The sequence below is a fragment of the Acomys minous genome (genome assembly GCF_964271855.1).
Source record: "Acomys minous genome assembly, chromosome: 6".
In the NCBI taxonomy this organism is placed as follows: Eukaryota; Metazoa; Chordata; class Mammalia; order Rodentia; family Muridae; genus Acomys; species Acomys minous.
This window is the reverse complement of record NC_140487.1, coordinates 94,003,912-94,025,947: the sequence shown is the minus strand read 5'-3', so window position 1 is coordinate 94,025,947 and position 22,036 is coordinate 94,003,912. Positions and strand designations below refer to the sequence as shown.

At 44.7% G+C, this 22,036-nt stretch overlaps 1 protein-coding gene across 3 annotated transcripts; it reads right to left on the bottom strand.

The window, feature by feature from the left end:
* Positions 1-1,513: 1,513 nt before the first annotated feature.
* PRDX1 (peroxiredoxin 1) lies at positions 1,514-15,574 on the bottom strand. Of its 3 annotated transcripts, none has more exons than XM_084786671.1 (6): positions 15,430-15,574; positions 13,438-13,554; positions 8,770-8,923; positions 8,076-8,198; positions 6,205-6,335; positions 1,514-1,844 (listed from the first exon to the last, which is right to left on the bottom strand). In XM_084786671.1, the coding sequence occupies exons 2-6, from the start codon at positions 13,541-13,543 to the stop codon at positions 1,759-1,761; spliced, it is 600 nt and encodes a 199-aa protein (XP_084642797.1). In that variant the 5' UTR covers positions 13,544-13,554; positions 15,430-15,574; the 3' UTR covers positions 1,514-1,758. The 3 variants fall into 3 exon arrangements, with proteins under 3 accessions (XP_084642797.1, XP_084642798.1, XP_084642799.1); XM_084786672.1 differs by lacking the exon at positions 15,430-15,574 and adding an exon at positions 14,926-14,946; XM_084786673.1 differs by lacking the exon at positions 15,430-15,574 and adding an exon at positions 14,342-14,360.
* Positions 15,575-22,036: the final 6,462 nt, after the last annotated feature.

Below are 22,036 nucleotides of genomic sequence, written 5' to 3'. Positions count from 1 at the left end.
ATAGTGAAATATAAAACTTTCATTTTAGATATTATGTACCTTCAGCTGATTCTGAGGCAGCTTTCACCCCACTTTTAAGATGGGTAAACCTCTGACCGCTTTGCTTTCATTTCTCTAGGGCTGGGATAAGAGGCGTCCCACATCATACCCCATTTACATGGCAGTGGGGTGCCAAGGCTTTGTGCACACTAGGCGTACTAGTTAAAATTGCTGTCAACTTAACAGACTATTGTTACCTGGGAGAGAAAACCTCAACTGAGAAACTAGATCAGACTGGCCCGTGGGGCATTTATTTATTGGTTGCTAGTTGAATGTTTCAAAGTCCTTTCTTTCCTGAGTCACTTTCAGTTATAAGAGCTAACATCAGCAGCTAGAAGTAGAGCAGAACACCAGGCAAGTGCTCTACTACCAAGAGCTATACCTCCAGCCCTGAGACAGCTCTTAAACCAAATTTTCAAAAGTATTATTTATTTTTATTTTGTATGCGTTGGTGTTTTGCTTGCATGTATGTCCATTTGGGGGTGTCAGATCCCCTGAACTGTAGTTACAAACAGTTGTAAGCTATCATGTGGGTGCTGGGAATTGAAGCCAGGTCCTGTGGAAGAGCAACCAGTGCGCTCTTAACTACTCAGCCACCTCTCCAGCCCCCAAAGTTTTTTAAAAAAGAAAAGCAGGTTCAAGGGTTAAGAGCACTGGCTGCCCTTCCAGGGGCTCTAGGTTCAGTTCGTAACTTCCACATGGTGACTCACCACTGTAACTCCAGTTACAGCAGCTCTGACACTGTCACAGATATACATGCAAGCCAAACACCAATATACATAAAAAAATAAACACTTTTTAAAAGAAAGAAAAGCAGGGACTGGCTAGGCAACGGTGATGCATGCCTTTAAACCCAACACATGGGAGGTAGAGGCAGGAGGATCTCTATAAATTAGAGGTCAGGTCAAGTTCCAGGACAGCCTAAACAAAAGAAAGGGCTGGAGAGATGGCTCAGCTGTTAAGCTACCTGCTCTTCCAGAGGTCCTAAGTTCAATTCCCAGCCACATGGTGGCTCACAACCATCTACACTGGGATCTGATGCTCTCTTCTGGCATGCAGGAGTACATGCAGATAGAGCATGCATATCCATAATAAATAACATCATAGAAAACCAGGGGCTATGGGGAGATAGCTTAGCTGCAAAACACTCTTGTGAAGAAGAGTTTGGTACAAGAAACTCATAAAGCCAGGCATGACGCTGAGCAGTGGTGGCACACACCTTCACTCCCAGAGGCAGGCAGACTTCTGAGTTAAGAGTCAGCCTGGTCTACAGAGTGAGTTCCAGGACAGAGAAACCTTGTCTCAAAAAACCAACGAACCCCCTTAAGAAAGCCAGGCACGTTAGTCCATTATTATAAAACCAGCTCTGGGAAAGCAAATCCTAAGAGTAGACACACATACGCACAACACAGCACACGTTCACCTACACATAAAAAAATAAATTCCTCTTTCAAAAACAAAAACAAACACCAAGTTCTCAGAGCTCACGTTTAATAGATACTACAAAAAGAATAACAGGCTGATTTCTGCGACTGGTATAGCAGATGCTCTACCCACAACAGACCTCCGGCCATTCCCAACAATGGAAGGCTAGCCACCCCAGCCCTGCAGGAAAGGTGCATCCTGAATCAAACCACATCTTGTGCTTAAGCATGAGTAGAGTACAAGAGACTTTCTTCTGGCTTCTCAATACTGCCTGGCAGGAAAATGGCCCAGTGCTCACTTCTGCTTAGAGAAATATTCTTTGCTCTTTTGGACGTCAGGCTTGATGGTATCACTCCCAGGTTTCCAGCCAGCTGGACACACTGCAAGAGAAAAGTATCATTAATTAGTAACCTGCTCCCTCACCTGCCACCATGAACAAAGGGCTTGTGGGGGCACATGCTGGCAGGATACGGTCAAGAAATGGAGGAAGGAAGATTATGAGTTCAAGGCCAGCTTAAGCTACCCATTTTTTATAGCACATGCCTTTTGCCAGCATTCAGAAAGCAGCAGGCCGAAAGTTAAGTTCAAGGCTACCCTTGTCTACACAGTGAATTACAGCCTGTCTGGGCCAAATTCCAGGGTAGCTTGGATAAAAGTGATACTCTGTCTGAAAATACCAAGAAAAAAGAAACCTCGAGCAGCTGGAGATAGCTCAGTGTGTACCCACACCAGACAATGTGTAACTGCATGGATCGTCACACCTTCTTCTAGATGGTGCTGGCACCTCCGCATACCCACCCACACATATGCAATCCTAAAAATACATGTATCTTCAAAATCTGATCCTAGGAAGGCAAAACAAAAATACAAATCTAATTCTCAGGTTGCTCAATTTTGCAATCCGCCACTGAGGCTTTTGACTAATGTTTATTTGCTCCCCAAATCTAAGCAATAAAATTACACCTATACTATATCTAACAATAACCTGTCTAAAATATACATGACAAGACACTAAGACTAACAGATGGGTAAATATTAATATATGCATAATTTTATGTATGCTTCAAATACTACTTTTAAATTTTAAAGGGGGGGCAGTGTTGGCAAAACATCCAAGAGAGGCATCAATGCAGCAATAGCTAGTCTCAAAAAAAATTTAAATATGCAACAAGCTGGGCGTGGTGGTGCCCATAATCCCAGCACTCGGGAGGCTGAGGCAGGCGGATCACTGTGAGCTGGAGGCCAGAATGAGTCAGTCCGGGACAGCCAAGGACACATAGAGAAACTCTGTCTCGGAAAAAAAAAAAAAGTCAGCAGTTAAATAGTGTATGCATGCAAACATTAAATTAGAACTCACTGTCGACCAGGGCAGCCTCCAACTCAGAGACCCACCTCCTATATCTCCAAGGGCTGAGATTAAAAGCATGCATCAGCACTACCTGGCTCATTCCCTGGCTTTCATGGAAAGCCAAAAGGCTAAGCAAGGTCCTAAACTTAAGCAAGAGCAAAGAAAAACAAAACAGCTAAATAGGCAAACCTAAGCCAAAGCCAGCCACAACTTTGTCAGTAAGTATTAATGGGTGCAAAAAGGACTCTTATTTAGGAAACACAAAGAACTGGACCACATTAGCATGCCACCAATTCTGATGACCCGAGCTCCACCCATGGCAAAATAGACACACACAATAAATATATTAAATAAGTGCAACAGTAACTATAATGACTGCAAAGAGCTCTTGCACCCATTTGACCAGTTGGGATACAACAGAGACCAATACAGAATTATGGAAAGCTGGATTCAAGGGGAACAAAGTCTATATCCAAGATGATAGTAAGTCCAGTAAAAAGAATATATATTCTTGCCGGGCGCAGTAGCGCACGCCTTTAATCCCAGCACTCAGGAGGCAGAGGCAGGTGGATTGCTGTGAGTTCAAGGACAGCCTGGTCTACAAAGCAAGTCTAGAACAGCCAAGGTGACACAGAGAAACCCTGTCTCAAGAAACCAAAAAAGTAAAAGATAAAAGAAGAATATATATTCTTTACTAGCTTCTGTTCCTTCTACTTTATAGCAATGATCCTCACTTGACACTAGGGGGCAATCTCAGAAGCAGTCAGCAAATGTATGTGATAAGCCTAATGCCCACACATGCAAATGGTGCTTTCTAATTATCGTGTTTACTGACCTTTCATGATAGCCAAACACCTTTGGATCACCCAGAAGTACAAGTAATTAAGATTCTAACTGCTTAGCCTGGCGTGGTGATGCACACCTTTAAGCCCAGCACTTGGGAAGCAAACCTCCCAGAGAAGCCTGACAAGGTGACCAGACCCTTGGTGGAAGGAACAAACTGACCTAGAATTGTCCTCCACTGGTGTACTGTGGCACGCACCCACATACACAAAATAAAACTTAAAATGATACCAATAGAAGGAGCCTGGTGATGGTGGCACACACCATCAATCCCAGCATTCAAGAGGCAGAGGCAGGTGGATCTACGTTCTATGCCAGCTTAGTCTACAGAGGAAGTTCCAGAACAGCCAGAGACAAACAGAGAAAACCTGTCTCAGAAACAAAGCAACCTAACTAGGAATGTAGTTCACTCCTGCCTTCCTAGCACTAGAGACGCTGAGGGAGAGCTGCAGAAGTCTGAAGCCTGGGCTACATGTTCGAAGGTTAGCAATAATTACATAGGAAAATTTTATCTCAAAAAAGGAGAAACAAGTCAGGCATGATGGCTTCCATATGAATGTTTTACCTATGTCTCTCCACCATGTGCATGAAGTACCTGAGGAAACTAAAAGTTGATGTGTTTGTTTTCCCCCAACATAATACTTGCATTTATTACATTTACTTCCCAGGTCCATTTCTCAACCTTGCCAAAATAAACAAAAACAAAAGCCACAAGTCCAATTTGTATTGCCCGTATTATACCCACTGAAGCATGTCAAATTCCCAATAGAGCAGGAGTGGGCAGAGCTAGTGCTAGGATACCTAGGGTACACACACAGAGAAACCTGTTTTGAAAACCAGTACAGGAGCGGGCGCAGCGGAGCACACCTGTAATCCCAGCACTTGGCAGGCAGTATTCTATGAGTACAAAGCAAGTCCAGGCCAACCAAGGCTACACTGAGAAACCTCATCTCAAAATAAATAAATAAATAGATAGATAAATAAATAAATAAATAATTTTTAAAAGGCCACAAACTCAGAGATCCACCTGCCTCTGCAATGAAGAGTGTAAAATGTGTGGTACGATGCCAGTTGGGAAGCAAGGCCTTCCCAACCCCTTTAAAAAAAGAAGCAAACTTAAAATTTGGGGGTGGGGAGTAGGGTTTGGCAGGGTTTCTGTGTAGCCCTGGCTGTCCCGGACTCGCTCTGTGGACCAGGCTGGCCTCAAACTCACAGCGATCCACCTGCCTCTGCCTCCCAAGTGCTGGGATTAAAGGCATGAGCCACCACGCCTGGCTGCCAACTTAATCTTTAGCCCAAATTGGCCTTGATTTTGCAGCCTCTTATGTGCTGGAAATAATAGGACTGAGTCACTACAAGTAGCAAGAACGGACTTTTACAGGGCAAAATATTATCTTTGATCCTATAGCTAGTCCCCACACACTTTTATTTAATTTTTTTTATTTTTGGATCATGTAGCCCTGTAACTCACAGGATGGGCTTGAGCTCAGGAGGCCTCTTCTTCCCAGAAGAGCTAGGATTCCCAGCCCCAAATACATCAACAGCATGAAGGAGAGACGTGCTAGAGAAGCTACCACTTACATCCCCAGCAACCAGAGATATGTTCTTAACTATTTTTATACATCAGTTTTTTGCCTACATGCATGCATACACACCACATGCATACCCTGTGTCACTGGAGGTCAGAAGAGGGCATTGGACCCCTAGGAATGGGATTTGCAGACTGTTGTGATCTACCATGTTATGTTCTAGGGATCAAGTCCAGGTCCCTCTGCAAGAAGAACAAGTTCATTTACTGCTAAATCACCCAATTCCTTCTATTTATTTATACACTTTCTAAAATAAGTTTTTCTAAAAAAAAAAAAATCCCTTTTTAGAACTATGTAGACAAGCCTGGTATCAAACTCAGTTTGCCTCTGCTCCTGAGTGCTAGGATTAAAGGTGTGCACACTACAACCAGTTTGTCATCCTCAATAGTGAGATCCTAGGGCTGGAGAGATGGCTCAGAGGTTAAGAGCTCTTCCAGAGGTCCTGATTTCAATTCCCAGCAACCACACGGTGGCTCACAACCATCTATAATGAGATCTGATGCCCTTTTCTGGCGTGCAGGCAGAACACTGTGTACATAATCAATAAATACATCTTTAAAAAAAAATAAAGCTGGGCGTGGTGGCGCACGCCTTTAATTCCAGCACTCGGGAGGCAGAGGCAGGCGGATCGCTGTGAGTTCGAGGCCAGCCTGGTCTACAAAGTGAGTCCAGGACAGCCAAGGCTACACAGAGAAACCCTGTCTCGAAAAACCAAAAATAAATAAATAAATAAATAAATAAATAAATAAATAGTGAGATCCTAATCAAATCTGCAGTGACCCTACTCAAATCTGCCAGTAATTGCAAATTAGCTGAACAGAAGTGGAAAATGTGAAGTTTGTTTTCTCCTCCAAGTTTATCTAGTACTGCACCCTCACAGATCGCTCAAGTCCACACTTGCGTAGGCCCAATTACCCTGCTATCTAACAGCCTTTGCTCCCGACCACACCAATGACTTACCTTCACCATGTTTGTCAGTGAACTGGAAGGCCTGGACTAGTCTCAGGATCTCATCCACAGAGCGGCCAACAGGAAGATCATTTATAGTGATCTGGCGAAGGGTACCTTTATCATCAATAATAAAGAGGCCCCTGGGTGGAAGAGATTGAAGGACTGAGATAAAGGCATTGTAAGTCAAATTTCACTGTTAGTCCTAAGGAAACGGGCCCCTCCCCCACAAGTTATATCAGCCTATTAGTGAGACCACTACGGTAAATAATGCAAGGAGAAACAGCTATAGCTTAGATTGCAGAATGCTTGCCTAGCATGCAGAAAAACTTGGGTTTGATCCCCAGAACCAAATAAACCAGAAAGAATAACGCACAAAAGAAAACGAAGGGAGTTGATCAGGAGTTCAAAACCATCCTCAGCTGTATGACATCATTTCCAAACTAAATCAGTTTGAAGGCAAGACATGGTGGCACACGCCTTTAATCCCAGCACTTGGGAGGCAGAGGCAGATGTGAGTTCAAAGACAGCCTGGTCTACAAAGCAAGTCTAGGACAGCCAGGGCTATTATACAGAGAAACCCTGTCTCAAAAAAAAACAAAAAATAAAAAAAATAAGAGAGGCTGAGGTTAGAGAGATGGTTCAGAGGTTAAGGGCACTCTCCGTTCTTCCAGAGGCCCAGAGTTCATTTCCCAGCAACTACATGGTGGCTCACAACCATCTATAATGAGATCTGGACCCTTCTGGCATGCAGACACACATGTGGCCAGAACATTGTATACATAATAAAACGAGGGAAAGAGACTGAGAGGATCAATAGTACTAGGCCAACATGAACTATACAGCCAACTTCAAGGTCAACCTGGGCTATATTATATATAACTAGTAAGACTGTCCCCACACTGGGCGTGGTGACGCACACCTGTAATCCCAGCACTCGGGAGGCAGAGGCAGGCGGATTGCTTTGAGTTCGAGGCCAGCCTGGTCTACAAAGCAAGTCTAGGACAGCCAAACCAGGACAGAGAAACCCTGTCTCGAAAAACTAAAAGGACTGTCCCTAAAATAAAGTACGAAGAGGCTGGGGAGAGATGACTAAAGCAGTTTAGTGCTACTCTTGCCAAGTATGAGCACCTGAATTTGAGCCCCAGAACCTATTGAAAAATAAATTACCAAATAAGTAACTTTATCTTTAAATTAAAATAATTAACAAAAACATCAAGAGGTTGGAGAGATGGCTCAGGTTAAGAGCACTGGCTCCTCTTCCAGAAACTGGGGTTTGACTGTCAGCACTCATATGGTGGTTCACAATCATTTTTTTAAACTCCAGAGCCAGGGGATCCAATGTGCACAGGTGGTACACATACAACATACATACATAAAAACACTCAAACATATACAATAAATATATTATCTAAAATTAAGCATGTATTCTCAACACTGAGGTGGTGGAAACAGTCAAATCCCCAGGGTTCACTTATTAGCCAGCCCACACTACTGGCGAATCCCTAGCCAATGAGACACTATTTCTATAATATAGTCATTGGTGTCCAAGAAACAACATTTGTATGACACATATACACTAAGAAAATGACATGAGGAAGGGTGCTCCTCAGATCACGTGTTCTGGCTTTTTAGCTAACAATAACAAGACTGTTCTCAGGGGCTGGAGAGATGGCTCAGCAGTTAAGAGCACTAGCTGCTGCTCCTCCGGGTCCTGAATTCAATTTCAGGCACTACATGGCAGCTCACAATTGTAACTCCAGTTCCAGAGGATCTGACACTCTCACAGGCATACATGCAAGCAAAAACACCAATGCAGATAAAATTAAAAAAAAAAAAAATTCTCATAATAAACTGCTACCTCCCACCCTTAAAGTACATACCTGAAAGAGATCCCTTCATCAGCTTTTAAGACGCCATAATCCTGAGCAATGGTACGCTTGGGATCTGAGACCAAGGGAATGTTCATGGGCCCCAATCCTCCTTGCTTCCTGGGTGTATTAATCCTGCAGCGAAAGGCATTCTTAGAATGCGTTCACCTAAACCGCCGGAAGCGAGGCTATTAACAAGACCTGACTCCTCCCTTCTCGTACCCTTTATCTCACTTTCTCCCCAAACGTCAAACTTTTCCCAATACTAAAGTGAATGGCTGAAGATGGGCATGGGCGCATGCCTTTAATCCCAGCACTCGGGAGACAGAGGCAGGTCTCTGTGAGTTCGAGGCCAGCCTGGTCTACAAAGCTAGTCCAGGACAGCCAAGGCTACAGAGAGAAACCCTGTCTCAAAAAAACCAAGAAAGAGTGGTCACCAGTGTGTATCAGACCACAGCAACCCAAGCTGCCCTGCCTCTACTAATAGGTAGTAAGAAAAAGTCAGAGCCCAGAAACCAATACTACAAGTCTACTACCAAACTTCTAAATTTTCTCAAGAAATCCACAACATACTCCAGGTATTGTGGCATACAACTGTAAGCCTACTTCTCATGGAAGCTAAGGCTGGATGGAGGTACAAGCTGAAAGCCAGCTAGAGTTACATATTAACAAAAAATTCCCATGCCAAATGAACCAAAGATTTTACCATGCCAGGTGACAGAAGTGAGAATCCACAGAAGCTCCAATCAATTGGCAGTTGAGCTTCTTAAATTCTTCTGCCCTATCACTGAAAGCAATGATCTCCGTGGGGCAAACAAAAGTAAAATCAAGAGGGTAAAAGAAGAATACAACGTATTTTCCTGGGGAGAAAAAAAAGCAAGATGTTAGCTTTAAAACTAAGTTTCTAGCTGGGCATGGTGGCACACGCCTTTAATCCCAGCACTTGGGAGGCAGAGGCAGGTGGATCGCTGTGAGTTCGAGTTCAGCCTGGTGTACAAAGTGAGTCCAGGACAGCCAAAACTACACAGAGAGATCCTGTCTCAAAAAACCAAAAAAGAAAGAAAGAAAGAAAGAAAATAGAAAAGGAAACTAGGGGCTGGAGAGATGGCTCAGTGGTTAAGAGCACTGCCTGCTCTTCTAGAGGTCCTGAGTTCAATTCCCAGCAACCACATGGTGGCTCACAACCATCTATAATGTGATCTGGTGCCCTCCTCTGGCCTGCAGAGCACTGTATATATAATAAATAATAAATAAATATTTTAAAAAATTCTTCTACAAGCTGGGAATGGTGGCACACCCTGTAACCCCAACACTCAGGAGGCAGAGGCAGGCAGATCTCTCTAAGTTCGAGGCCAGCCTGGTCTACAAATTGAATCCAGGACAGCCAAGGCCACAGACTGTCTTGAGATACAAAAAACAAAAACAAAACAAAATTCCTCTATAAAAGTTGGGGATGGAAACGCAAGGCTGTATTCTAGGATACACACAGGGAACCAGGAGTTTTTGGTCAACAGCAGTGAAGGGCTGGCTCCTCTTCTAGAGACACCAAATATAATTCCCAAGCATCCACGTGATTGTTCACAACTGCCTACAATCCCAATCGCAGGAGATCCAACACACTCTTCAGGCCTCTTCAACAGCAGACATATATGTGTGATACATACAAAGCACTCACTCACATAAAATAAATAAATTTAAAAAGCAAGCCAATTAAGACAAAGTCAAGTCAGAGCCTTTATACAATGATTAAAGAATAATAAAGTGACCACATGGGTAATTTTCTCCCCTTCTCTTTTGTTATGGGTAGGGTTTCTTAATTTACTGTTAAGATGTGGTATTAGGAGTAGGGCTGCAGAGACGGCTCCAAATACAGCCGTTAAAAGCTAGGCTCACAACCAAAAATACAGGAGAGTAGTTGTCAATTAGGACCAGTGGGATTATTAGAATCCTACTAATGAGTCCTGTTTTTTGTGTACGTTCCATGGACTAAAATGAGTCCCTCAAGCTTGTGCAGCGAGCACTTTTATCTAATATAGTGTTTCCTGACTTGATGTGTAATGTTTAAATACTCTCATGAATAACAAGAATCCTAACAAGTCAACAGGACATGACAATAAAAACGTTACAACCAAAGTACTAGAAGACAGCAGGACTTCTAGCTCCAATTTTATTTTAGTAACTTAATTATCACCAAAGCCAATCTTCAAATGGGCCACAAAGCCTCTCACCACACTTAATGGCTAAACTACCGGAAAATTTCCAAATATCCACTTATTTTCAGGTAGCAACTATATCTGAAAGTCAAAACAAGCGGTCCTGACTCATCTAAGCAATCTCTGTGGCTTTGCTTAACAAGCACTTTGAAGCCTCAGCAGACCAAGCCCTACAGGGCAGAGAGCAACCACTCCCTAGACCATGTGCCAGGGTCACCTCCCAAGAGGTGCTATTTAAACTGTTTGCCAGGAAGAGATCTTCTCCATAGGGCTCACAATATCTGCTCTCATTCCAACAACAAAATGTGATGTCAGGAAATAAAACTGCGTCTTTTACTCAAAAGAAATCTCAAGAAAACTCATATACCTCTAAGAAAGGTACACCTAAGGCTTGCACCTAAGGATTCTATATATTATCAAAGACCAAAGACCTAACTTCTCTGCAATCTCAAGGCAAGAGGAAGAATGGGGACCAGAAAGATCCCTCAGCAGTTACCGGTCCTTCCTGATCTTGCAAAAGGACTGGTTGGGATCTAAGCATGCACAAGGCAGCTCACAACCATCTGTAAACACAGCTGCAGGAGTTCCAGCACCCATGTACACGCTCCGTACACATAAAAATAAATACACCTGGACCGCAGAGATGGCTCAGAAGTTAAGAGCACTGACTGCTCTTCCAAAGGTCCTGAGTTCAATTCCCAGCAACTACATGGTGGCTCGCAAACCATCTATAATGAGATCTGGTGCCCTTTCTGTCGTGCAGGTGCACATGCAAGCAGAACACTGTATACATAATAAATAAATAAATAAAATGCCTTTTATGTTTGTTTTTGTTTTTAAGACGGGGTTTCTCTGTGTAGCCCTGACTGTCCTGGACTCAATCTGTAGACCAGGCTGTCCTCAAACTCACAGCAATCCACCTGAGAGCTAGGATTAAAGGCATGTGCCACCTAGCCTGACTCAAATAAATACATCTTAAAAAATAGTAATTAAATCCAGGCATGGGGGGCTGGTTAAGAGCACTACCTGCTCTTCCAAAGGATCGGGGTTCAATTTCCAGCACCCACATGGCAGCTCACAACTGTCTGTAACTCCAAGATCTGACACCCTCACACCAAAAAAGTAAATTAAATATTTTTTTAAAAAATTAAAAAATAAATCCAGGCATGGTGAAGTAGACCTTTAATCCCAGCACTTGGGAGGCATACAGATCACTTGTGCCAGCCTGATCTACAAAGCAAGTTACAAGACAGCCAGGAGAAACCTTGCCTCGGAAAAGCATAAAATAAAGTGATAGAATTATGTTTTAGCTTTTTTTTGTTTTTGTTTTTTGAGACAGGGTTTCGCTGTAGCCCTGGCTGTCCTCAAGTTCTCAGAGATCCACCTGCCTCTGCCCTGGCCTGCTTTTGTTTGTTTTTGTTTTTCGAGACAGGGTTTCTCCATGTAGCCTTGGTTATTGTGGACTCACTTTGTAAACCATGCTATACTGGCTTCTAACTCACAGAGCTCCACCAGCCTCTACCTCCAAGTGCTGGGATCAAAGGTATGCAACACCACACCCAGCCACCACCCCCCCCTTTTTTTAAGGCAAGGTCTCACAATGCAGCTTTGACTGAAACAGAATCCAGGGATCCACCTGGTGCACCACTACACCCAGCTAGGAAGTAAATTTTTAAAGAGAAAGAAGGGAAAGTAACATTAACAAATCCTGCCAGGCATCTGTATGAAATTATGGCAACATATAAGGTAACTGCAGAATCAAGGCTACAGCCAGACGTGACTTCTAAGACTAGATGTAGGAGCTTCTTACGACGAGATGAAGCCAACTGGGAAGCTGGCTCAGCAATGAACCACACTGGCTCCTCTCTTCCATCCCAAGAGATGCAATGCCTTCCTCTAGCCTCCTCAGGTACTGCATGCACAGGACGCACAGACAGGAGCACCGGCTGCCCTTCCAGAGGTCCTGAGCTCAACCCCCAGCAACCACATGGCGGCTCACAGCCATCTACACTAAGATCTGATGCCCTCTTCTGGCCTGCAGGTGTACAGGCAGACAGAGCACTAAAAACAAGTAAAATAAATTCCTTTTTTTAAAGATGTTAATAAAGCCGGGCGTGGTGGCACACACCTTTAATCCCAGCACTCAGGAGGCAGAAGCAGGCAGATCGCTGTGAGTTTGAGGCCAGCCTGGTCTACAAAGCAAGTCCAGGACAGCCAAGGCTACACAGAGAAACCCTGTCTGGAAAAAAACAAAACAAAAGGATGTTAATAAATAAATAAATCTTTAAAAAAAAAAAGAGAGAGAAGGCTAAGGATGATGGTAAACACCTTTAATGACAGAAAACACAAGCAGATCTCTAGGAGTTCAATACTCCCCTGGTCTACATATCAAGGGAGATACATAGTGAGACCATCTCAAACAAGCAAGCAAGCACCTTTCAACAACAGGAAAAAGAAAGAAGGAAACAAAGAACCAAAAGAGGGTAAGGTGGCACATGCTTTTAATTCTAGCACTAGGGAGGCAAAGGCATAGTGAACTCCACACAGCCAGAACTACATAGAGGCCCTGCCCCCCCCCCCAAAAAAAGGAGAAATAGCTCAGCCATTAAGAGCACTGCTTTTCCAGAGATCCTGGGTTAAATTCCCAGCACCTACATGGCAGCTCACAACTCCCTACAATTCCAAAATCTGACACCCTCAGAGATACATGCAAGCAAAACACCAATCCACCTAAGGTAAAAAAATTAAAAAAAAAAAAAAAAAAAAAAAAAAGAAAAAGAAACAAGCAACACCAAAACAAAGAGATGAGGATGGGAATTCACAGTAGAGCATTGCTAGCAGGTGCGGAGGCCCTGAATTCAATCCCACTACTTCAACACACAAGAATTTCCCCCAATAACTTTGTGCTATTACAAAGGTAATCAGGTAAATGTGAAGATAAAAAGCAGCCGGCATGTTAATGCCAGCGCTTGAGAAGAGGCGGCAGGTGGATCTGTGAGTTTGAGGTCAGCCTGCTCTACAATGGGAGTCCAGGACAGCCAAGGCTACGGAAGGACAAGAAACCCCGTCTCCAAAATCAAAACAAAAACCCAAAAACCGCTCGAGTGCGCACACACACACACACACATGAAGTGGCCTCTTGCCCAGTATAATTATCCTACCTTTATAGTCACTTAGGCTGATATCTTTGAATTGTCCATCTGGCATAACAGCTGTGGCTTTGAAGTTGGGAGCAGGATGCCCAATTTTTGCATTTCCTGAAGACATCTTGCTATCAGCTGGAAAAAGCAGTAACAAAAGAAAAAGTTGGAAGCAAGCCTTGTTTTTCTAATTAACCAACAGTTTTCACCATCCTAGGAACTTAACTGTAGTTCAATCAAGGAATGTCCGGTATCCGCCTTTGTTTTCACTTGCAAACAGCTCCACAGTGTGTCTAAGTAAGTCGCTCTACCGCCCTTTCCAATACAGTTTTTGCAGCAGCATTTTACTTTACATATTTATTAGGTAGAAGCAGGAAGGAAAGGGAACAGACACAAGAATCCAAGCAAAGCCGGATCGCTATGAGTTCGAGGGCAGCCTAGTCTAAAAGGACAGCCACAGCTACAGAGAAACCCTGTCCCCACTTCCCCACCCCACCCCCAAAAATCCAAGCAAATCAATGCCAGGACATTGCCGTTTACTGTTTCAAAACTTTAAGTGTTCTGTTTAAGCAGAAATTTTCTCTGCATAACTTGTTTGAGGCCAAGTGAGACCTTGCCTTAAATTTATGTTTAGGTTTCTACCAAGGACAGTGGGGCATAATAAAATACCAGCACTCTGGATGAGACAGGAGGACACTGAGCTCAGGCAAGACTTGGAGCCTATGTAAGTTAAGGCACTTGCTACCTGATGACCTTACGCTACCCTTGAACCTGCAGAGATGAAGAATCACTCCTCCAGACTTCCTTTAACACCAGGCCCAACAAATATACATCAATGTTTGAAAGAAAAAAAAATTTTTTTTTCAAGTTTCTGACTCTGGGCGAAGAACCTGGGGCAAAGGTGTAGTAACAAGGGTCACTTTACCGGCAGGGTTTGGGATAACCAGTGAAATCCCAACACTCGCCAAACACAAGGTGAAGGCTCAGGAGTTCAAGGCAAGCCAAGGCAAAGTGGAGGACAACCCTGGTTACATGAAACCCTATCTTAGGAAAAAAACAAGCGTCAACGCACGGTTAGAAACGGATTTCTACCTCATTTAACCAGGTCAACATCAAGATAAATTGTTAAGATTTACAACATTAGGAGCTGCAGAGATGGCGATAGTTAAGAGCCTGCACTGCTCTTTGCAGAAAACCCTGGTTCGGTTTCCAGCCTCCATTCGGGTGGCTCACAACCTCCTGTGCAGGCACCACACACAGAGACATACACGTAGTTTAGAAAAAGAAAAAAAAAAACATCTAAAGGAAAATTTACACCACTCGGTCTGAATGCCCCAAGTTCCAAACTTCTTGGTTCATAATACCAATAACCAGGAGATGTGAGAAGCATCGATCATTGCAAACTTAACTATTTTTCTTAACTTATTCGTGTTTAACTAAAGCTTCAAGAACACGCTGCAACAAAGCAACTATCCGGTGTGTCCCCTAACATAAATCATCTTTTCTTACCAAACTTGTTTTGTAAGGTGACCCCGCCAGGCACCTTACCAAACCCAACCAATCCCGGCGTAATGACTTCGGCGGCTGCGAAGCCTCTTCAGAGGAATCGGACCACATTAGGTCACGCCCCACCCTCGCTCTAGTGCGTTCCTGCCACTCACCCCATCCATCACCCACCCCAGCACTTCAGAAAACAATACGGGCGCAGTTAAGCTTAGGCGGTTAAGAGTCCACCACGACCCGCGCCCATGGCAACCATCATCTCCGCCCTCTATCCGATAGCCCGCAGAGGAGGAAACTCAACGTTATCCTCGGGGGCTCCAACAGGTCCGGGAACTAAGGGCCACGTGAAAAGTGCGCGCTCGAGCACTCGCGGGACCAGGCCTCGCCCCGCCGCTTCAACCCCCGACCGCCCCCTGCGGAGCCGGGACCGGCTTGAAGGAGAAAGTAAGGGTGGCGAGCGGGACGTGAGGCGTGACCCTCGTTTCTTGGCCACGATGCCTGCACACTCACCAGGTTGGAGCAACAAGTCTCAGAAACGATGAGGACCGCGAGAAGGAAGGAAGACAACGCCCGGACACGCGCGCGGGCCGCTGCTTTTATAGCCCACAACGTTATCGCGAGACTCCGAACGGGCCGGGGGGTGGGGTGCGGTGTGTGTGGGGGTATCAGGCTGAGTCCCGCCCCGCCCTGGCCGGCCCGCGTGGGATGACTCAGCGCTTTCTCTATCTGGGACTGGAGTTGGGGTCCTGAAGGGTCTCAGGAAATGCTCACACTTCCACTGCTGCCGTTCACAGACGTGGATAAGGGCTGCCCTTTGATTCATCTCCTCTTTTAATCAGGGCGTCCCAAGAATCCGTGCCTCTCTTTATTCCCAGGACTCCTGTGTGCTGTGCGTTCAAGACCCAAGCTAGAGTAAGGGTCTTCTTCATTACACGTGGAAGACCACGTCTAAAATTAAACCACGTCCAGGAAACTGTGCACCCAAATATTTCTCAAGTGCAACTCAGCCTTGAAAATCTGTTCTTGGCCTGGAGAAGATGGCTCAGTTATGAATACTGGCTGCTCTACCAGAGGACCCGGGTTCAATTCCCAGCACGCATATGACAGCTCACAACTGTCTGTTAAGTCCAGTTCCAGTGGATCCGACACCCTCACAGAGACATACATGCAGGCAGAACACAAATGCACATAAAATAAAAGGAAATAAATCATTTTTAAAAATAAAAAATTCTGTTCTAGTCTGGTCCTCAGTAACCCTCACCATTCGGGGCAGCCTCTTCGGTTGTCCCCTTTGATTACTGGACACTGCTTTTCTGACCCGCATCTGTTTCTCCCACTGCTCTTAAATCTTTCTGAATCTGATCTTGTCACTGACCTGATTGGTGATTTTTAAAAACTGGGCCTCTGAAGCCGGGCATGGTGGTGCACGCCTGTAATCCCAGCACTAGGGAGGCAGAGGTGGGTAGATCACTGTGAGTTCGAAGCCAGCCTGGTCTACAAAGTGAGTCCAAATCAGCCAAGGCTACACAGAGAGACCCTGTCTCGAAAAACCAAACAAACAAAACTGGGGCTCTGTGGTCAGTTTCCTGTATAAAAAAATCTCTGTTCCCAAGCCTGGCAGTGACGGCAAACACAGCTAAGGCTACACAGAGAAACCCTGCAGAGGGAGGGAGAGAGAGGGAGAGAGAGGGAGGGAGAGGGAGGGGGAGGGGAGGGGAGAGAGAGAGAGAGAGAGAGAGAGAGAGAGAGAGAGAGAGAGAGAGAGAGAGATCAACCAGGCTTGAAGGCACCTGTGTTGGTCTGATGTATTTTGATGCTAATTAATAAAAGGCAGTCACACCTGGGCAGGGTGGCTAAGGTTTCCGGGAAAGGGGAGACAGTGAGAATCTGTGAGAAGAAGAGAGACCGGAGGAGAAGAGAGGAAGAAAGAAGGTCTTCCCACCATGGGTGAGATGGAAGAGAAGCACATGGCTGAAGTGGATGGAGATTTGGCCCAGATGAAGAACATCAGCAAGTATTTGGGATTATGGATGGGAGGTGGCTTGACAGACATTATTAGAAGCAGATGGCATGGGATTAGGGCAGGTATGGGGTACCACTATTTCGAAGTAGTTTAGGGGATTGACATCTGCCCTGCCCCAGGTTAACTAAGGCTATTTTTTAAAATATAACAAGTGTCTGTGTCTTGATTGATTGCTAGTGGGTTATACTGCCATAAAATGCAAGTCCCAGGATAGCAAGGAAAACACAGAGAGACCTTGTCTCAAGAAGAGAGAGAGAGAGAGTTAGAGAGGGACCTGATCTTGGTTAAAATCTCAGAGTTAAAAAAAAAAACAAAAAAACCCCTCAGAGTTCCCATTTTACATCGCACGTGTCATGTGATTTAGGGACACAGAGATGAAAGTAATCCAAACCCTGCTCTCTAGAAAGTCATGCCACAAGGCCGAGGCAGACATGTAAACAAAACAGCTAAAAGATTTTTTTTTCTTGTCTATGCAAGTTATTGTTAAGGCATAATGGTCAATCCAAGGGACAAATGAAAGTCAGTTACACTGTTAGAAGGTCAGGAACAGCTTTACAGGAAGTAACACTTCTCTGTGAGTCTTCAAGCATATCCTTTCAGGGACAACTAAGGGGTATTGGTTTTTCTGTCTTGAACAGATAAACTTGAAGCAGATCTAGGTTTTAAGTGAGGAAGAAGGAGAAATAATAGTTAACATCTCTATTGTATAGTAAAAACTAGGAATTATGAGCCAGATTTGCTGATGCATGCCAATAATCCCAGCACTCAGGAGGCTGAGGCAGGATTATAGACATATCTATATAGATACTATATATATATGTACACATACATACACACTTTAAAAATATTCTATAAAGGAGATACTTGTCTCCAACACAAAACAAAAGAGCGGGGCAGTGGTGGCACACTCCTTTAATCCCAGCACTCAGGAGGTAGAGGCAGGTGGATCGCTATGAGATTGCGGCCAGCCTGCTCTACAAAGCAAGCGCAGGATAGCCAAGGCTACAGGGAGAAACCCTGTCTCGGAAAAAAAACCAAAAAAAAACCAAAACAAAACAAAAGATACCAACCCCAACAAATTTAGGTATTCTGTTTTGTTTCGTTTTGCTTCATTTTGTTTTTTGAGACAGGGTTTCTCTGTGTAACAGCCCTGACTGTTCTGGACTCGCTCTGTAAACCAGGCTGGCCTCAAACTCAGAACTCACAGAGATCTGCTTGCCCCTGCCTCCAGAGTGCTGGCATTAAAGGCATGTGTCACTGCCAGCTGGAAAGGGACTTTTGTTTTGGTTTTGGCTTTTTCAAGGCTTCTCTTGGCTCTTTTTGAGACGGGGTTTCTCTGTTGTAACAGCTCTAGTTGTCCTGGAACTCACTCTGTAGGCCAGCTGGCCTCAAACTCAAAGATATCCACTTGCCTCTGCCTCCCAAGGGCTGGGATTAAAGGTGTGCGCCACCACTGCCTGGCTTTCTTGACTCTTATTAGTAACATAGTAGGACTAAAAATAGGGGAAATGCTATGTCATGCCAGCTAAGTATCTCAAGTTTTGGGTATTTCTCATCCTTTACAACAGTAGTGATTCTTTTTCCTTCTCACCATGACGTTGACCAGTAATTTTGCATTATTCATCTCCAGTTAGTGGAGGCGTTAACCCCCACTAGTTCCCACAGCCCTTATGCCAGGATAGAGATGGGAAGTGCTATGTCATGCTGCCTGAGACTCTTGCTTTTTAAATTTTTTTAAATTTATCAATTCTCTTAACAACAGTAGTTTTTTGTTTAGTTGCTTTTTGGTGTGTGTGTGTGTGAGTGTGGTATACGTGTGTATGTTCATGTGTGGTATATGCTCAGTCTGTGTGTGTGTGTGTGTGTGTCTGTGTGTGGTATATGTGCCTATGATCATATGTGGTGTATGCTCAGTCTGTGTGTGTGTGTGTGTGTGTGTGATATATGTGTATATGCTCAAGTGTGTGTGTATGTATGTGTGTGTGTCTTGTGTGTGGTATATGTGCCTATGATCATATGTGGTGTGTGCTCAGTGTGTGTGTGTGTGGTATATGTGCCTATGTGGTGTATGCTGCAGTATGTGTGTACGCGTGTGTAGTACATGTGTGGTATATGCTCAGGTGTATGTGTGTTTATAGGTGCATGTACCTACACCCTCGGGCAGAGACCAGTGGAAGAGGTTGGTTATGTGTCTATAAGAAGCATAGACCGTGAAGCAAAGCTGGTGGAAATGCTCTCCTCTCGGCCCACACAGCACTGGGGCTTTATAGACAGGTGCGTGCAGCTACAACAGGCTCCCCTGCCCCCAGTGGTGCTGGGATCCGAACTCAAGTCCTCATGTCCCTACAGCAAACACTTTACCAGGTGAACCATCCTCCCAATTCTTGTTACTTTGTTTTTCCTTTTTCCTCCTCACCCTGAGGATGAACACTCAGTTACTCATTTCTTTCTTATGAGAGCAAGGTGGGCCAGAGCATGGGTTTCAAATGTAACTGGTCTTTGCTGCTCTCTAGGTTCCTTTTGCTTGTTTGTTTGTTTTTTGAGACAAGGTTTCTCTGTGTAGCCTTGGCTGTCCTAGATTCACTCTGTAGACCAGGCTGGACTCAAACTCACACAGATCTGCCTGCCTCTGCTTCCCTGAGTGCTGGGAGCCAGGTGCTACCACACCTGGCTCCTTTTGTTTCCTCTTTGAGCACTTCTGCTAACAAACAACACCCTCTAAATGACCAACAGTCACCAGCCCTGCCTCTCTGAGGCCCAGTGTTTACACACCCGCTGAAAAACTCCCAGATTTTCAAATGTCACACAATCGCAGAAACTATCTACAGCTGGCAAAACTACACATCTGCTAGAGCATGAGGCAAATTATAGTCAGCTGCTGCAGACAGTTTGAAGCAGGCCCACAGCCCCATTCCTGGGATTAAAACAAAAGCGTATTCTTTTTTTTTTTTTTAATATTTTATTTAATTTTAATTTATGTGCATTGGTGTGAGGGTGTCAGATCTTAGAGTTACAGACAATTGTGAACTGCCATATGGGTGCTGGGAATTGAACCCGGGTCCTTTGGAAGAGCAGACAGTGCTCTTAACCACTGAGCCATCTCTCCAGCCCCCAAAAGCGTATTCTTATAATATTTTTGTGTTTTTCTACAGAAACCAAAATTCCAGAATTCTCACTATATTCAGGCGTCAGTTTTCTCCTTCTGCCTTGTTCTTGGGAATGGAACTCAGGTCATCTGGCTTGGCCTCAGCTCCCTTTACCCATTTTGCCTAGCTTTTGGTTTTGAAACTAAGTCTCAGCCAGGCATGGTGGAACATGCCTTTGATGCCAGCACTTGGGAGGCAGAGGCAGGCGGATTGCTGTGAGTTTGAGGCCAGCCTGGTCTACAAAGTGAGTCTAGGACAGCCAAGGCTACACAGAGAGACCCTGTCTCAAAAACAACCAAAAAATAAAAATTTTTAAAAAGATGGTTTATTGTTTTTAAAATTTTGATTTGTATTATCTGTAGGCCCGGCTAGCAATCAATCAAGACACAGACACTTGTTATATTTTAAGATAGCCGTAGTTAACCTGGGGCAGGACAGATATCAATCCTCCCATAGTGGGGCAGGCATGGGATCCCTGTCTCAATCCCATGCCATCTACTTTTAAGAACTTCTATCAAGCTACCTCCCGTCTCTAATCTTAAATACTTGTTCATGTTCTTCATCTGGGCTGGATTCTCCATCCACGCCTCGGGCCATGCGCTCCTCCTTCAGCTAATCCATGGCGGCCTTTTTTCCTTCACTTTAGATCTCCTTCTCCTGGTGGCAGTGTCTTTTTTCTTCCCAGAGTTCCTCTCTTTCCTATCCCTACCTATCTCCTTTGCCCTGCCCAGGTGGGATGGCTTTTTAATTAAGCAAAAGGTTGGTCAGAGACAGTAAGCACTAATTAGCATCAAAGTACATCAGACCATCCCCCAACGATGATTGAAGGCAGATCACCTTCATGAACTGACAAAGCCAACGTGGGGAGCTGGAGACCTGGCTCAGCAGTTAAGAACGCTTGCTGTTCTTGCAGAGACCCTAAATTCTGTTCCCACCACCTGTGTTGCGTGGCTCCCAACCTGTAACTCCAGGGCATACGATGCCTCTGCCCTCCACAGGCACATACACACAGGTGCTTACTCACACAGTATCAGGAGCTCGCTCTGTAGACCAGGCTAGCCTCAAACTCAAAGCTCTGCCTGCCTCTGCTGGGTAAAGACATACACCACACCACCACTGCCTGGCTTGCTTGCTTGCTTCCCCCCCCTCCCCCGCCCCCGCCCCCTTTTAAAGACTTATTTCGTTTTGTTTAACTGTGAATGCTTGCATGCATGCTTGGTGTCTACGGAAGCCGGGAGAGGGTTTTGGATCTTCAGGAAGCAGCTGAACTCAAGTCCTCTGGAAGAACAAGTGACCTTAACCACTGAGCCATCTCCCTAAATATGGCTCGTATTGAAAAAAAAAAAAGAAAAGAAAACCCACACAAAACCAGGGTGGAAATGCAGGTGGAATGAGAGGAGTTAAGCTTCCTGGAAGACATGTGCCACATGAAGGTGGCCCTGACTGCTAGACTAGGGCTCCCACCTTGCCTACACCCATGGATGGTGACTCAGTTCTACCGTTTTTCTTTTGTCGTTGTCTCCTATATAAAGGAGCATCTGTGATCATAGCGTTCTTTGTCTGTTCTTGCCTTGAGGCTAATTTTTTATGGGAGACAATTATGTGACTCATGAAAAGCTATTATTCCTTCTTCATAGCCAACAGAAGCATAACAAGAAAGGCAGCCCCATTAACGTGTGTGTCAAGCAGAACTCGAGTCCACAGTCGTTTTAAAAATTAATTCACTTTTATTTTATGTGCGTTGGTGTTTTGCTTGTATATATCTCTGTGTGAGGGTGTTGGATCCCCTGGAGCAAGGATTACAGACAGTTGTGAGCCGCCATGTGGGTGCTGGGAGTTGAACTCGGGTCCTCTGGAAGAGCAACCAGTGCCCTTAACCTCTAAGCCATCTCTCCAGCCCCCCTAGTCAGTTTTTATAGTAAGCACTGCTAACATAATGACAACCTAA